The following is a 17,883-nucleotide window of genomic DNA, read 5'->3' on the forward strand; positions in this document are numbered from 1 at the left end:
TACTGTGGAACTCTGTACCTCAACACATCAGACTTTCGCCTACCATGGAAACCGACAAGTGTGCATCCTGTAGTAACCCTCACTCCACCCTACCACTGCACGACCTGCTGTACCCTCACCTATTGTATCCTCACCCATCTCTTATAGACTGTTTGTGCGCCCTCAAGGGCAGGTTCCTCTCTCCTCTTGTACTAGTTGGTGACCCCTTTTCTCATGTAAAGCACCATGGAATAAATGGTGTTATAATAATAAATAACGATTATACTACTTGTACTCTGGGTCAATTGATGCCACTTTCCTGGTGTTTGCCCCTAATTTTATCTCTTTTGGGAGCTTTTGGCCCCGTTTGAAGGTGTTATGTTTGGTTTTGTCTCCCATTGAATCCAAAGGGGTTTGGGTATGTTTGGCGAATGTTCGACTAATCGGCGAATATTGAAAATTCGGAGATCGTGAACCGAACATTGAAAAGCTCGCTCATCTCTAGTCCCTACATATGATAATCGAGATTTATTGAAAAATAAAAATGAGAACCAATTCAACATTTAATGGCCATTGTAACATAGAAAAAATTTGTATACTATTTTGCAAGTGCCACATTACTGTATCATATGAATACCTTTTTACCATAAAATGATTCATAACATGGATGCTTCCTTACATAAAGAGGTAGTAAGACCAGTAGAATAAATTCACAATTAAAAACACCAGAGGAAAAGCCACTCTGGAGTAATAATCAATGTTGTCAGGATTTTTCACCTTAAAAAAATCAACACATTTGTCAAATCGTTCTCTTATTTTCAAACAAAAACTAAAATGGACTCTAGTTGTTTTAACTTCTGATTTTAGTACATTGTTTTCTATTTTGTCCTCGCTTGTGTTTTTTTCTTTAATATCATTGTTGAGTAGGATGACAATATTATCTTCCCATTCCTCTGGTGGAATCTAGAACAGAGTAAAATAGAGTTATTAGAAAATATACCCAAAGTACAAAAGGCCCACATCTCTGGAACAGTATCGGAAATTTAAGGTGAATAATAGCCATTTTTGACCTGGTGATAGGTCCTTTTAACTTTTAAATTCAACTGGAAAAGTTCTTGATTAATTTAACAACATTCATTTTATCACATTCCAAAAAGCTTTCGTCCAGGCCATAACCACATCAATAAGTGAATATTGCACAGTCTACCCAACAAAATGAGGCTAAAATTCTTTGATGACTTTGACCATAGGCTGAGCTCAGACAGGATAAACATGAAAATCAAAAATTTTCTATAGAGATTCATGAAAAAAACATTTTGTATTCTGAAAGAAGGAGTGAGTTGTAATCTGATAGCTCGTAGATTTATATGGTCAATTCTTTCATAAGGAGCTTTATATTTGCCACCCGACTTAGAAGGTGGCAACTTAAAGTTCATTTTTAGTTGGTGGACAACCACACCAACATGAGAACAATTAGCATTTGTCTTCTCATGCAGAGATTTTCTGCTTACACCTTGCATCAGTTTCTCTACTTGAGACCAGATAATACTTGCCAATTTCAGTGTTTTGTGGGTGTCAATATAACTAACAGAACCGAAATGGTAGTGAAAATTATCTTTTCATAATAAATAAATATCTATATTAATTCTCGATATGAGTTATAAATGAGAAATATATTGATCTATAAGAGACAAGTCAGAATGGTGATCAGATACGTAGAAGAACAGATGGACAGGCTATACTTCGCTCTCAATAGATCCCATGAGAGCACCTAGAGGTTTGCTGTGATGGAGCGGGTCTACATACATGTTCGATCATTCAGCCGACAGCTAGCTCTCCCGCCTCTCCCATACAAAGGAATGCTTAGCTCAGCTACTTTCTCCTGTCAAAGTCAAAAGGAGACTCCGCTAGACTCCTTTTGACTTCAGCATCTTTCAAGGAAGAACAAAAAAATTGGCTGCTTGAATTCCAACATGACATAACATCATCTTTCACCTGACATATTAGACTAAAGTATATGCTTCCAATCTGCCATGGGCACACACATTTTTAAAATCTATACATTGGGTTACTGCTGTTTATAAACAATTTTTTTTTATGATAATCATAGCTAGTTTTCTGCTTAGTCTTGGCATTTAGCGACAATGGCTGATTCATTAAGACTGCTTTCATATGCCATTTTTAACGAGTGGTGTGCAGGAATTAGATGTGCCGAATTTGATAAGGAGTGCATCTTATCAGTAGTGTGCACCTTTCCAGAAATGTTACTCCAATCAGAGAATGAAGTAACATTTTTGGAGCAAGAAAAATGCCACCACTTTCCATAAGTTTGAAGGGCAGGCATAGGTATACTTTGTGCTACCTCTGCTCCTCCCCATTCTGCCCATTTAAGCAGAGCTGCCAAAAATGCAGAAAAGTTGTGCAAAAATGTTGACAGCATTCAAAGTATCGTACATCAGTTTTTTGCCATAAACACATTGATCTATCGTCCCCAATGTCTTCTGTCATAGGGCAATGTGTTGAAGCAGTTTAAATCAATCCCAAGACAAACTGTAGAGAAAAACTTATCCTTTTGGTTCTGTTTTGAGCATTATTCTCTGTGTTAGGCCATGACCCCGCTATCAGTATTAGGTCAGTATTCAGTCAGTATTTTTTCTCAGGAGTGGGAGCCAAAATCAGATGAGGAACAATCAGAGAAAAGGTATAATAGAAACAAGTGGACCATTTCTGAATTTATCAGCAGGAGTGGGTGGCTCCTGGTTTTGGCTCCGACTCCTGAAAAAAAATACTGACCGAATACTGACCAAATACTGATAGTGGGGCCGTGGCCTTACTATGATTATGGTGATCCCAAATTTATGTAGTTTTATTTACATTTTATTACTTTTGTTCAATAAATATACTGTTTGAAAACATATGTATATTTCTTTTTTATACTGTATCACCATATTCTGTGAGTTATAAATTGAACATACAGTAATTCTGTCAACAATTGCTGAGTGAGGGCTTACATTTTGAAACAAGATGTAGTTTTCATTGATACCATTTTTGGGTACATTAGACATCACTTTGCCTTTCAGTATGTAAAACAAGATTAAATAAATTTACATTTTTGCACAATTGATTTGCTATTCAGATTTTAGAAAGAAATGAGCCATAACAATATTGTTCTCGCAACTTACTTTCTGTGCACATAAATACATAGTGACAGTATTTTGGGATTAGAAAATTTTTGTTAAGGGGAGAATTTAAAGCAAAAAATATCTATAAAATAAAAACCCCAAAAGGGTTATTTTTTCATAACTGTTTTACTAGTACATTTTAACAAGCTTATACACCACAAAAGTACTGCTTTTAAAAAAATGACTTTTTCCACACCTGTTTTAGCCACCTTACTGACCGAACATATATGGTGCTAGTCGGTAGCGAGTGTATGGAATGAGCTCACAGGGTAAATCCTCACCATACAAGACAGATAATGGCTGTGACACACAGCAAAGACACACATATACAGCATGTGTATGAGCTTCAAAGGAAACTGATTTTTACTATATGCAGAAATACTGTGGAATTACTGTGTATAGAAAAAGTGATCAGACTTTTTGCAGGTTCAATAAATACAGTCAAAATTTAATTAAAAAAAACAAAAAAAAAAACAACAAAAGTGCAACCCACCCCTCTTTTCCCCTTTAAAAATAGACAATGAAAAAAAAATTAAAAAACATATTGTATCGCCACATCCATAAAAGTCCTAGTAAAATAAAATAATGCTTAACCTGATTGGTAAACACTCTAAATTGAAAAAAAATCATTGGTCTCTGAAACAGTACAAAAAAATGCTTTGAGAAGTGATCAAACTGTCATATCTATCCTAAAATGGCATCAATAAAAAATGTTCTCACCCCACCAATGTCATAGAATGTATGCTATAAAAAGTATTCTCAAATAATAATGTCAGAAATGAATTTTTTTTGCAATTTCACTGCACTTGGAATCTGTTTCCTGTTTTCCAGTACACTACGTGGTAAAGTGAATGATGTCATTTTAAAGTACAACTTGTCATGCAGAAAAACAAGCCCTCATATGTCTATGTAGAAAGAAAAATAAAAAAGTAATGGCTCTTGGGAGAAGGGGAGGAAAAAAACAAAAAGTCTGTGTTTCCGCCTCCCCTGAGGCCATGAGTGGGTGATAAATGCAGAATTGGTGCAATTGTTTCTATTATACCTTTTCTCTGATTGTTCCTCACCTGGTTTTGGCTCCCACTCATGAGAAAAAATACTGACCGAATACTGACCAAATACTGATAGTGAGGCCATGGCTTTAGAAGAATTTTCTCTTCACAGGTAGCATGAGAGAAAATAAGAGCCATACCACAGAAAAATTGTGGGAACTTCTAGCAGTACCACCAACACTGCTGGAAATAATTGTTCCGACAGTAGTATTAGGGCTCGCTCACAGCGTATTACACGGCTGAGTGCTATCTGATGTTTTATCAGGATAGAACTCGGACCAATGTTATACTATGGGGCAGTGCAGATCTGCGATTTTTTTCTACAGACTGTCTGTGGTGCTGATATTGTTTTCCACACAAGAGTACATATGATTAAATCAAAATTGGTTTTCTTACTACTGTGGTACGTATATAAAGCAGACTACATTTTATCTTTTAATTCTTTGGTGCAGATATTGTTCTCCACACAGGGGTACACATGATGAATTCAAACTTGGTTTTCATAGTACCATGGTATATAAAGCAGGCTATATTTCATCTTTTAATTATTTGGTGCAGATATTGTTCTCACAGGGGTACACATGATAAAATCTAAATTGGTTTTCTTATATACCGTGGTATATGAAGCAAGCTATATGGTTTTCTTACTACCGTGGTATATAAAGCAGGCTATATTTCATCTTTTAATTCTTTGGTGGAAATATTGTTCTCCATACAGGGGAAAAAAACTTTCTTCTGTTACTAACATGGTACAGTAGGGAGATCTCAGTTTCAAATTGTTTGGAGCATATCTCCTATGTTATACAGGCCTCATCCACACTAAAAAATACTTTCTTCTGTTACTATCATCATAAAGCAGGCCAAATGTCAGTTTCAAATTTTTGAGTGCTGATATTGTTCTCCACACAGGGGTAAATATGATTAAAGGGAATCTGTCACCCCCCGGCACGTATCTGACCTCTAATATGGGCATACAAGTGATAAAAACGTAAATCTAATCATATCTGTCTGCCTCATATTAGAGGTCTTGTTGCTGTGAAATGTCTTTGTAGTCAATCAAGTTTCTGATGCTTGCAGGCCCAGGACCTGGAAGAAATCCCTGCCTACTGTGTTAATTACAATATTTCCCCCCTCCCCTGCTTGTTACAGTGCCCTGTGATGTGCACTTGCCAAGGCCAAATCTGGGCACTGTGAAAAACGGTGGAGGGGGGAAACATTGCAATTAACTCAGTAGATGGGGATTTCTTCCAGTCCCTGGGCCTGCAAGCATCAGAAACTTGATTGTATAAAAAGACATTTCACAGCAACAAGACCTCTAATATGAGGCATACAGGTATGAATAGATTTACATTTCTATCATTTGTATGCCCATATTAGAGGTCAGATAAGTGCCAGGAGGTAACAGATTCCCTTTAAATCGAAATTGTTTTTTTTACCATTGTGGTATATAAAGCAGGCTACATTTAATCTTTTAATTCTTTGGTGCAGATATTGTTCTCCACACAGGGGTACACATGATTAAATCGAAATTGGTTTTCTTACTACTGTGGTATATACAGCAGGCTATATTTTATCTTTTAATTCTTTGGTGCAAATATTGCTCTCCATACAGGGGAAAAAAAACTTTCTTTTGCTACTAACATGAAACAGTAGCGGAGATCTCAGTTTGAAATTGTTTGGAGCATTTCTCTTACGTTATACAGGCCTCATCCACACTAAAAAAAATTCTTTCTTCGGTTACTAACGTCATACAGCAGGCCAGATGTCAGTTTCAAATATTTGGGTGCTGATATTGTTCTCCACACAAGGATACATATGACTAAATAGAAATTGGTTTTCTTACTACTGTGGTTCATACTTTATATAAAGCAGGATAGATTTCATCTTTTAATTCTTTGGTGCAGATATTGTTCTCCACACATGATGTATTCAAACTTGGTTTTCCTAGTACCATGGAATATAAAGCAGGCTATATTTCATCTTTTAATTCTTTGGTGCAGATATTGTTCTCACAGGGGTACACATGATAAAATCTAAATAGGTTTTCTTAATACCATGGTATATAAAGCAGGCTATATGGTTTTCTTAGTACAGTGGTATATAAAGCAGGCTATATTTCATCTTTAAATTCTTTGGTGCAGATATTGTTCTCCACACAGGGGTACAAATGATTTTACTCTACCTTTGTGCCTAAAGCTCATTAAAGGATTTAACTACTCATCCCCATTATAGAGCCTCTAAATTGTCATGGATGACTATTCTGTCTCATAACATCAACTGTTGACTAGTGATGAGTGAGCATGCTCGTAACTGCTAGGTACTCACCCGAGCATCTCACTGCTCATGATGTTTGGCGCTCCTCGAGTATTTCTGGGATGCTCGGGCAGGAGCTCGGGTCCCCTCCCCACATGTTTAGCGCTCTTTAGAGAGCCAATTAACATGCAAGGATTGCCTGCCACTCACTGTAATGGCATAGCCATCTTGGTTGTGGTATTACAGCGATTGGCTGGCCGCATAGTGTCATCAGATCTATATAAGACCTGGTGACCCTATGCTCATCACAGTGTACCCCAGAAATAGGCAGAGTAGGGAGAGGTGCTGCTGAGTGAGGGATAGAATTGGTGGTTGTTTTAGTGAGGTACTTCACAGCTATATATACATCTAAACTAATAGTCCTTCTGAGGTCTAATCCAGCTGCATATATTACTGGTGATAGCAGGAGTTAGGCAGGGTTTGTGGACAGTGTATACAGCACAATAGGGTCCATTGCACGTTCTGTCTGCTGCTGCTGTTACAGATATCCATAGCCCTACATATAAAGGCTATTTTTTTGCTCCTAATCCTGATTATTTGTTTAAAAAGCAATACAGTAATCAATTTTTCTGCTCCATTTGCTTGTTAGCAGAATATAGGCAGATTTTTTTTAAATTTTATTCACATTGCTGTATTGTGCAAGCAGAGAAACTTTTCCATGATCACACCTGATCCCATATTACTGCAATAATAATCGTCACATTTAAAGTCACTCCATTTAAAGTCAGCCATCTGTGTTTTGTTGAACCTATTCACACTTGGTCACTGACCAATACTATATTACAAGGCCACAGCCTAAAACCGTGGTCGGCACACATGATCGCATATTACTGCGGTTATATAGTCATTTTGTGGAGCGTGCTAAATATACTCCATTTAAAGTCAGCCATCTGTGTTTTGTTGAACCTATTCACACTTGGTCTCTGACCAATACTATAGTACAAGGCCACAGCCTAAAACCGTAGTCGTCACACGTGATTTCATTATACTGCGGTAATAATACAGACATTTTGTGGAGCGTGCCAAATATTACACTCCATTTATGGTAAAGGCGCATGGCAAGGGACAGGGAAGTGGACGTGATGGTGATGGTGCATGCAGAGGCCGAGGTAATGGGCAAAATGGAACTGTGCCTGCTGAGGAAGCACAACAAACACCCACATCATGTCGAAGTACCTTCCTGTCCCAATTACTAGGGGGCTACGGAACACCACTCTTGAAGCCAGAGCAGCGTGAATAGGTTATTGGTTGGATAGCCGATAATGCTTCCAGTCACTTTGCCACCACCACCACCGCCACCCTGTCTTCCACATGGTCAAGTCTCAGTAGCCGTTAGTCTGGACCACATATTCCTCTCCCTGATCCTCCTTACTCCCACCATGCCGAGTGCCTAGAGACAACTGATCCCACACTTGGACACTCCGAAGAGCTGTTCACTTTTCCATTTATAGATTCGGGCCTCTCGCCCACCTAGCTTCAAGAGGGGCAAGAGGAGATCGCATGTAGCGATGCCCAAATATTTGAGCAGCCACGTTCACATGAAGGCGATGGTTGGAAACTGTTGCAAGAGGTGGATGATGATAATGAGACAAAATTGCCACCAAGTCAGGAGGAGGCCCAGGGTGCGTATGTGGAAGACAAGGTGGTAGACGATGAAGTCACTGACCCAACCTGGCAAGGTGACATGCATAGCGAGGATAGCAGCACACAGGGGGAGGGAGGCATAGCACCACAACAGGCAGGAACAAACAGTGTGGTGGCCACAGACACAAGACGCACAACTGTTCCCTGTAACACCAATACGACGGAAGTAGCTAGTCCAACTGTAAGGTCTGGCTCTTTTTTAAAGAGTGTCCAGATAACCCCAAAAGGGCCATTTGCACAATCTGCCAGGCCAGCATCAGCAGGGGCAGCAAAACTACCAGCCTGACCACCACCAGCATGCTCAGGAACATGACAGCAAAGCACCCAACTAGGTGGGCCGAATACCAGGATCCAGAAATAGTGTCTGCGGGCGACACCACTGCCTTTTCTGCTGTTGTGGATGCACGCCAATCCCCTGTCCACGGTGCAGGTGAAGATGCCTCCCGCCCTGCACCTGTCGTTGCACACTCGCAACTACCACCATCAGCAGCCACGTCCTTGTCCCAGTGCAGCATTCATTTGTCCCTACTGTAGTCCGTGGAACGCAAGCGCAAATACACAGCCAACAGGCCACACTACTAAACTCACACACTTCTGGAATGCTTGCGCTTGAAATGTTGCCTTTTAGACTTATGAAGACGGAATCTTTCTGCAACCTCATGGTGACGGCCGTCCCTCAGTACTCAGTCCCCAGCCGCCACTATTTCTCCCAGTGTGTCATCCCCGCATTACACAAGCACGTGTCCCTGAACATTAGCTGTGCCCTCAACAATGCAGTTACTGGGAAGGTCCAACTAACCACAGACACGTGGACAAGTGCTTGTGGCCAGGGACGGTACATCTCACTGACGGCACACTGGGTTAATATAGTGGAAGCCGGACCCTTAGACAGTCGGACCCTGGGACAGAACACGTCCTCCCGACCATTTTGGGTGTCATTTAGCCTTTATCCCCTGAAGACGCCGGTTAGGCGAAACATGTCGGGGAGGCTATAATTTTAGTTTATAATAGGACAGGTAGGGAATAGTGCAATAAGTGGTCCGCGGCCACAAGCATATGATAATGGAAATAGATAGGATGGCTATTGGATACACAGTTATGCCAATTGAATAATCCTGATAGTCCTCACTACCTGCGCCTATATTGGAATTTTAATATAAATTACTACTATAATAAGGATTTAATTATTAAAAGTTAAGTTTTATAGAGCTTTAGTTGGGGGTTCTATTTGCCAACAGGCAATATGTTAATGAGGAAAGTTTTTTCAGACCCTTCCAGCGCCCAGCCCTTGATGTGCAGGGTACTCTGACAAGAACAGAAAAGTTTTGGAAGATGCTAAAGGAGTACCTTTCAACGTCCTCCGTGATCCCTCTGTGCCTTATAATTATTGGGTATCCAAGCTGGACACGTGGCAAGAACTGACTCTATGCTTTGGCGGACCTGGCCTGCCCTGCCGCTAGTGTTTTGTCAGAGCGGATTTTTAGTGCCACCGGGGGCATTATAACTGATAGGCGCATCCGCCTGTCAACTGAAAATGCTGACAGACTGACTCTTATAAAAATGAACAAGGGCTGGATTGGGCCAGACTTCTTAACACCACAGGATGATAGCAGCGGAACATAAAGTAAAATCCAGTGGCTTTATTTGGGGGGGGGTCTATTCCCATGCACCTTTTCACACCCAGACATGGGTATAAGCTTCCTGATTTTTTCTATTTTCTGTTGTCCTCTTCCTTCTTCTCATCCTCCTCCATCATATCACCAGGGTGACCGTAATGCAACACCCACATAATTTTTTTTGTAAGGGTGTTTATGATGCCCGTAGGAATTTTTTTTAGAGGCCTACCTCTAACATTCATTATGTTATACAGTATGTTTTGTTCATGTATACCCCAAGGGGTAAATATTTTTCAGCCCATGCACTTATCAGCATAGGAGACCCATTCCTTAACCATGGTAACAATTTATTTAATGAGGACCTCCTCTACATCTCTTCAAAGGGGTATTGGAGTGGGTCCAATTTTTTGCTAGTCCTTGCAATCACTGCATGGGCATTACCAGTATAGGAAACCCATTCCTTAACAATGGTAACAATTTTTTTTTAATGAGGACCTCCTCTACGTCTCTTCAAAGGGTTATTGGAGTGCCTCCAAATTTTTGGCAGCCCTTGCAGTCACTGCATATGCAGTAACAGTATAGGAGACCCACTCCTTTATATAGGGATGGGTGAGGGTACAGTAGGTCAGTGTATAGCTAGTTGTGCAGCGGTATGCTGGAGCGAGGCTTACCGCAGATTGTATGCTTGTCAAAAGAAATGGGTCTTCATCTTCCTTTTTAAGGTTTCCACGGTAGGTGACAGTCTGATGTGTTGGGGTACAGAGTTACACAATAGGAGAGATGCACGGGACAAATCTTGTATTGGATCGTGGAAAGAAGAGATAAGAGGGAAGTAGAGAATGAGATCTTGGAAGGATGGGAGGTTGCATGCAGGAAACTAGTACAGGGAGACTAGGTCACACATGTATGGAGGAGACAGGTTTTCGATGGCTAGGTATGCCAAAGTTAGGCTTTTCAACTGGAGTCTCTGGGCAACAGGGAGCCAGTGCAGGGATTGACAGAGGGGAGAAGCCTGGGAATAGCGGGGTGATAGGTGGATTAATCAGTCAGAACAGTTTAGGATAGATTGGAGGGGTGCGAGAGTGGTAGAAGGGAGGCCACAGAGCAGAAGCTTGAAGTAGTTGAGGCGGGAGGTTATTAGGGCGTGCACTGGTGTTTTTCTAGATTCATGGTTGAGGAATGTGCGGATCCCCGATATACTTTGGAGTTGGAGTCAGCAGCAAGTGGAAAGGGCTTGGATCTGAGGTTTGAAGGACTGGGGAGAGTAGGCAGCCATACACTTTGATGGATAGGTCAGTTGGGGGGGTATGAATGAGATGGTGGAAAGATAATGCATTCTGTTTTATCCATGTTAATTTTTTACAAATCTAGCAGAGAAGAAAGATGAAATACAGGACACACATTGTGGGATTCTGGTTAGTAAGGAGGTGATATCAGGTCATCAGCATAGAGGTGATACTGAAAGCCGTGAGACTATGAGCTGTCCCAGGCCAAAGGTGTAGATGAGGAAGAGCCTGGGTCCTAGAACTAAACCTTGGGGGACACCGACACATAGGGGATGAGATGAGGAGGTGGTGTGTGAGTGTGAAACACTGAATGTCCTGTTAGTTAGGTATAAAAAGATTCAAGACATGGCCAAGTCTGTGATGCCGAGAGATGAGAGTCTGTAGTAAGAGGGTATGGTATACTGTGTCAAAGACAGATGACAGGTCAAGGAGGAGAAGGACAGAGTAGTCTTGCTTGGATTTGGAAGTTAGTAGGTCATTGGTGACTTTAGTCAGGGCAGTTTCAGTGGAATGGTGAGATTGGAAGCCAGATTATAAGCGGTCAAAAAGGGAGCAGAAGGATAGGTGGAAGGACAGTCCACAATAGACGTGTTGATTCATTAGTTTGGAGGCATAGGGGAGAAGTGAGATGGGGCGATAACTAAACATAGGATGGGTCAAGGGAGGGCTTTTGGAGAATGGGTTTGATTGAGGTATGTTTGAATCAGGAGGGGAAGATGCCAGTTGTTAGTGACAGGTTGAAGAGGAGGGTTAGGCTTGTGATGAAAACTGTGGTGTGGTTTGTAATGAGGTGGGATGGTATTGGGTCAAGTTCACAGGTGGTGAGAAGTGATTTGGAGAGTAAAGATGATCTTCCGTGATGGCGTGGAAGCTGGTTTTGGAGGAGGAGAGTTGAGATGTTATGAGAAGGGGCTGTTGGGACTTTAAGCAAAAGCTTTGCCCTATGTTGTCAATCTTCTGCTTGTAGAATGAGGCTACGTCTTCAGCTGAGATGAGAGGGGAGGAGAGGGAGGGGGAACTGGTTGGCAGAGACTTGAAAGTACTGAATAGCGTTTAGGGTTGTGAGACACATTTGATATGAGAGATGAGAAGAAGGTTTGTTTTTCTGCAGTAAGCAATTGTGCAGAATTTTGAAAACTTCTGTTACTGGACTCCACTCCCTTTCTTTAGCAGTCGCACAGCGGTACACCTTGTAAATGAGAGGCAAGAAGAACAAGTGCTCCAGTAGATGACAAGCGCTGCATCTTCCTCCACCTTAACATCACACACAGTACAGTCCTCAGAGGTGGCACCCCAATTACCCTTGTTTTCACCCACGTCACAATTCTCCAACCGGCCAAATGACTGTGGGGAAGCACAGATGGGCGAGTCTGTTCACACATTCTATTCTGGGACATCAGAGGTCTGATCCAAAGCTTCACAGACTCAAGAGGGTGAAAGCATGTGTAGTGATGCCCACATTTTTTTCAGCTGATCCGGGCCCGGACAAAGTAGGGCACAAGAAGAATCCAAACCCTCATCACCAGATGTTAACCCATGGGGGTGGGCATGGATGGGTGGGAGAAATAAATACACACCAGAACATGGAGAACTATGCGTGACAAACCTCTGTATCTAACACTTCCTCCAGTTATTCTGCATCCTCCACCTCCTCTAGGGCCTCCACCTGTGCCCTCAACCTTTGCCTTAAGGAGACACACGTTCCAACAGTGCAGAGAGCATCCCCCCACCTCTGTACTGCACAGCCAGGGCTCACCGCAATCAGGCAGTGTTAAAATTAATATGCCTTGGAGATCGCAGTCATACAGCTGAAGATTTGTGGACAGCTCTCCAGGCTGAGATTGAGCAATGGCTGTCTCCGCTGAACCTGGAGCAAGGGAAGGCCGTGTGCGATAACGGTGCAATCCTGGAGGTGGCCCTACGCCAGGGCATCCTCAGACACGTGCCTTGCATGGCTTACATCCTCAACCTGATGGTACAGCAATTTCTCTGCCACTATCTCGGCCTGGAAGTGATGCAGCAGAAACCACGATCTCGGCGTGCTCACTTAAAACTATAAAAATTAACAGGATCTTTAGTATAAAAGCCAGACTACTAGACAACGAGCAAACTGCTTCATAATGATAGAGGCCACCATATCCTTAGCTTGCTGGTACTTTTCTGTGGGAATGAGCTTGTCTCCAACCAGCCAGGAATATCCAGTGAATGGCATGCCACGGTTTGGTATTAGCACCCAGTACCAGAAGCAAAGCCATCCACAATTTCCGTACCTCAGGAATTTTATTTGGTAGAGTAGCTGAGCAAACATTACTTTCTCACAAAGGAGCTGAAGACACTTTTGTGGGAAGGACCTCCTAACCAGAAACACGTGGACAAGTGAATGTGGCCAGGGACGGTACATCTCACTGGAGCCAGGCCACAGTAAAAAAGCAGACATAAAGCGTTCGGGAACCTTCCCACAGACTTTTCTTAGCCAGGGCTGCTTCTCGGCAGGGTTTGACGGGCCCACCATAGAACCGGAGACTCCTTCGGTGGGCTGTGGCTTCTTCAGGAGAGTGCATAGCGCAAACTTTGCAGCTGCTATGGGGCTGTTTAGCGGGGGAGAAAGGTGGTCCCTTAGAATCAAATCCTCTGGTGGGCCCAATGTTCTTCAGTCTGACACTGCTTCTTGGTGAGAGTTGTATTTCACCACAGCCACATTCTTTAGGTTGGTGAAAGGACTGGCATAGAAGGAAACCGTATCTATTCTGGCAGTCATTTCTCTAAGGAAGTCCTCTAATGCAGGTTGTTGCATAAGCAATGGCAGCCCGTCCAACATCAGCTCACACTTCTCGGTAGTGCTTAGTCACAGACAAAGATCTTTCTTTGCGCCTTGAATTGAATCACTACAGAGTTGGACAATGGCCTGATCTGCAATGCGTTTTGAGAAATAACGTGCATAAGCAAAGCCATGGTTTAAGCCACTGAAGGTCATTAAGTGAAACTCATACAGCTTTCCCACAGACTGAAAGAGGGATATCAAGACTTCCAAGACAGCCAAAAGTTTCCTGTCCTCCCCAAGAGGATGACTGTCCATGTTCTCCTCCTCATCCTTCTCCTCCTCATTATCAGCCAATCCGCATTGAGATGAGTTGAGGCTGGGGTGCATAGTTCCTTGCTCTGCCTGCAATACTTCCTCTTTAACTGTGAGCATTGAGCGTCTCAGTAGACAGAGAAGGGGGATGGTGCCGCTAATTATGGTGTCATCACCGCTCACCATCTTGGTGGAGTCCTCAGAGTTTTAGAGGATGGCACAGATGTCAGACATCCATGCTCACTCATCAGCTCTTATGTGTGGAGGCTGACCTGAATGCTGATAGGCGTGTTGAAGCTGGTACTCAAAAACTGTCCTCTGCTGCTCACAAATCCTTCCCAACATCTAGAATGTTGATTTCCATCATGTGGTGACAATGCACAACAGTCGGTGAGCTGGAAGCTACAAACACTGCTGGAGAATGGCCAGGGTGGTGGAAGCTATAGCTGACTTTATGAAATGGGCACACACGCATTGTACTTTCACAAGCAGCTCTGGCAGATCTGGGTAGGTTTTGAGAAACCGCTGAACCACTAAGTTCAGCACATTTAGTGCTCTTTCATTACTAATGTGTACCCCTGAATGGAGAACAATATCAGCACCGAAAAATTAAAAGATGAAATATAGCCTGCTTTATATACCACAGTACTAAGAAAACCAATTTCGATTGTATCTTGTGTACCCTTGTGCCAAAAATATCTGCACCAAAGAAATAATTTCACTAGAGTAGAACTAGTATAATGGTGACCGACAACCCTTCCACTACAGCCAAACCCAATAGATGGAGACCCAATCAAGATTCCCCACATTTCCAAAAATTAGTGACAGACACTAGCAAAGTGGCATCAATTTCAGTACAGTAGAAATTGTAGAATTAGGAACCAAAACCTATTCCACTACAGCCAAGCCAGCAGATGGTGACTCAATCAGGAGTGCACCATCCTCTCCAGTTGTTAACCACGTGTCAGACTTGTAATCTGTTGTGCAGGTGCACGAGCTGGTCTAAAAAATGAGTGAAAGGACTCCAAGAAATTGCTTCTGCCAGTTACACTATTTTTGGTGCTAATATTTTGACATTGACGAATTGGCATGCCGGAGGTTGGGAGTGTAGAGCTGCGATGAACTATGTGTGCCTCACTGCTGGCTTTGGGGAAAACCTATGTTAAGGTTGTGTAAAAGCGTGTTTCGATACTCCAGCATTCGCCGGTCCCTTTCCAGGGTGGGAAGCATCTAGAAAAATGTACTCTTATAACGTGGATCTAACAGAGTGGCAACCCAGTAGTCAGCACTATTTCGAATCATAACTATACGGGGATCATGTTGCATATAGTGCAGCATGAACGCACTCACATGTCGGCATATTTCTATTGGGATTAAGGACACCATGATCTCCTGGTTCTTCTCCTGCCTCTCTGACCGCTCCTTCACTGTATATTTTGCTTGCTCTTACTCCTGTCCTCGTCCCTTTACTATCGGCGTTCCTCAGGGCTCAGTTCTAGACACTCTCCTCTAATAAATTAATTTCTTTTACCCTCAAAGCTCTCCAAAGTTCTGCCCCACCCTATATCTCCTCCCTCATCTTTGTCTATTGCCCTACACGTGCCCTCCATTCTGAAACTGACCTAAGACTATCATCCTCCATAATCTGAACCTCGCACCTCCATCTCCAAGAATTCTCTTGTACTGCACCAGTTCTCTGGAATGCACTATCCTAGACGATCTGACTGATACCTAGGCCCCACTTATTTAAGCGTGCTTTAAAAACATCTCTTTAAACAAGCATATCACCTCAACTCACTAAACTAAGTTCCCCCCTTCCCTCCTAAATATTATTCAGAATTTGCTTACACCCTCCATGCATAAGATAACTGCACATGATAATTGCACTTAAACATACTGGCTGATGACTGGATCATGCAGCTTTATATGAAAATCCCTATTTATTATAATGGCTAGACCTGAAATAACAAGCAACAGTATTGGTGAGGCGTCCCAATGCAAAGGGGCTGGGACTGATGGTCGCAAGCCTTGCGGCAGACCGCCAGCTCAGTCCAAGATCAAACTAGCAGTTTTTTGTCAGCATCTGCTTGTATGCTACTGGAGGTGAAATTTTAAAGCTGGGGGGATATGAAACCATGCTTTGTGGGTGACATTTGTAAATAGATTCTATGGGGATACCCTGGCCCATGCTCTGTGGGTGAAATGTTTTAGCAGCTTCTGTGGGATAAATGTGGAAACATGCTCTGTCGGTAAAATTTGCTGGGAGTCATCCTGTATAAAAGACACCCTCTCCCTTAGAGAGTCGCCAAGCAACATGTTTAGTCATTAAGTAGTATGGTGTTCTACCAGTGTAGTTGTGAGGTCTCCTGGTTCCGGTGTGGTCAGTGTCCTGAACCCGGATCCCTTGTCCCAGTGCGGCCAGTGTCCTGAACCCAAATCCCTGGTCCCGGTGTGGCCAGAGTCCTGAACCCAAATCCTTGGTCCTGGTGCGGCTAGAGCCTGAACATTGTCCCCTGGTCCTGGTGTGGCCAGTCCTGTTCCTGAAGTCCCCTGTTCCCAGTGTGGCCAGTGTCTGAACATTGTCCCCCTTGTCCGTGTGCAGCCAGTTCCTGACTCAGTATCCTAGACCTGTGTGTCTGAATGTAGCCCTAGTCCATGTCAGCATAACTGATCCATGGGGTCAGCAGCTGCAGTCCCAGGATTTGCCTAGGAGTGGTACCTGATGGCTACCTGCAGCCCGGTATGTCTCCACCATCAGGAGCTCCAGTGAACACCAGGTAGCTGTTTAGCTACACCCCTTCCTAGGCTGGCCTGGCCCTGTGGCACAGTGGGGCCACAATTCCACATGCGCCACCGGTGGGCATAACAGTTTGCATGGCCTTGGGCTGATCCCCAGTCATCTCTGAGCTCAGAACTGTGTTAGCAGTTGAACCACCAGCGAGAGAGACAGGAAAAAATTTTGTACCATCTGCAGACACTAGATGCCCGATTGGACTTTGTCAGTTGTGCAACCTGAAACTTATGGCGGAAACCTGACAAATCATTGGAATTGGGGTCTCTTTGCCTACATTACGCTCCTCTCAGATGAAGTACCAAAAACGTGCTGACAGATTTCCTTTAATACAAATAAATTCCAAATATGTGCTACTCCTTTTTTTTTTAGAATGAGGCCATAAAGCATCAATAAAGGTATCAACAGTACATAACATCTGCCAGCCAAATAAAAGCAATTTCTTTCAGTGTGCATTGAATAATAAAAACCACGTTCCTCTGTTATCTTACCTTTTTTTCTTTTTCTTTGATAGCAGCATGTTTTTCAGTGCAATAATGAGCGACTGCGTACTCCAGTAATGCACTGAAAACAAAGCCGAAGCAAATACCAAGGTACACATCAATGGCCTTTACGACACAATTGGCAGTAGGAAGAGTAGATCGGGACCCCATTAAAATGGTTGTCATGGCTAAGACAGTGGTAACTCCTACAATGAAACAACAAAGAATATGACATATAGGCATTATACAGAACATCGGCAGGATGTATGTCATTGTTTTATCAAATAAATCTGTTTGAATTTGCATTACAATTTCCACTAATAAAGCCATGGCAGCTGCGTTCTCGATTTTCTGAGCATTTCCCATTCATAATGCTTTCTGTTCTGGGTTTGCTATCACGATCAATACCAGGGTCTGTTTACATTATATCTTACAATTACAAATAGGTCAAACATACTGTACTCTATT

General features: G+C 42.6%; 1 protein-coding gene across 1 annotated transcript in view; it reads right to left on the minus strand.

Moving 5' to 3' along the window:
• Positions 1 to 654: 654 nt before the first annotated feature.
• The window catches only part of GABRP (gamma-aminobutyric acid type A receptor subunit pi), a 262,987-nt gene continuing 245,758 nt past the window's right edge, over positions 655 to 17,883 (minus strand). Inside the window, exons 7-8 of the mRNA XM_073649199.1 lie at positions 17,425 to 17,621; positions 655 to 942 (exon numbers count right to left, since the gene is read on the minus strand). Of these exons, the coding sequence (XP_073505300.1) occupies positions 655 to 942; positions 17,425 to 17,621 (485 nt within the window). The remainder of the gene's footprint in view (positions 943 to 17,424; positions 17,622 to 17,883) is intronic.

This window comes from Phyllobates terribilis, unplaced genomic scaffold, assembly GCF_046119375.1.
Source record: "Phyllobates terribilis strain yellow unplaced genomic scaffold, ASM4611937v1 Scaffold_10__3_contigs__length_209671492, whole genome shotgun sequence".
Classification (NCBI taxonomy): Eukaryota; Metazoa; Chordata; class Amphibia; order Anura; family Dendrobatidae; genus Phyllobates; species Phyllobates terribilis.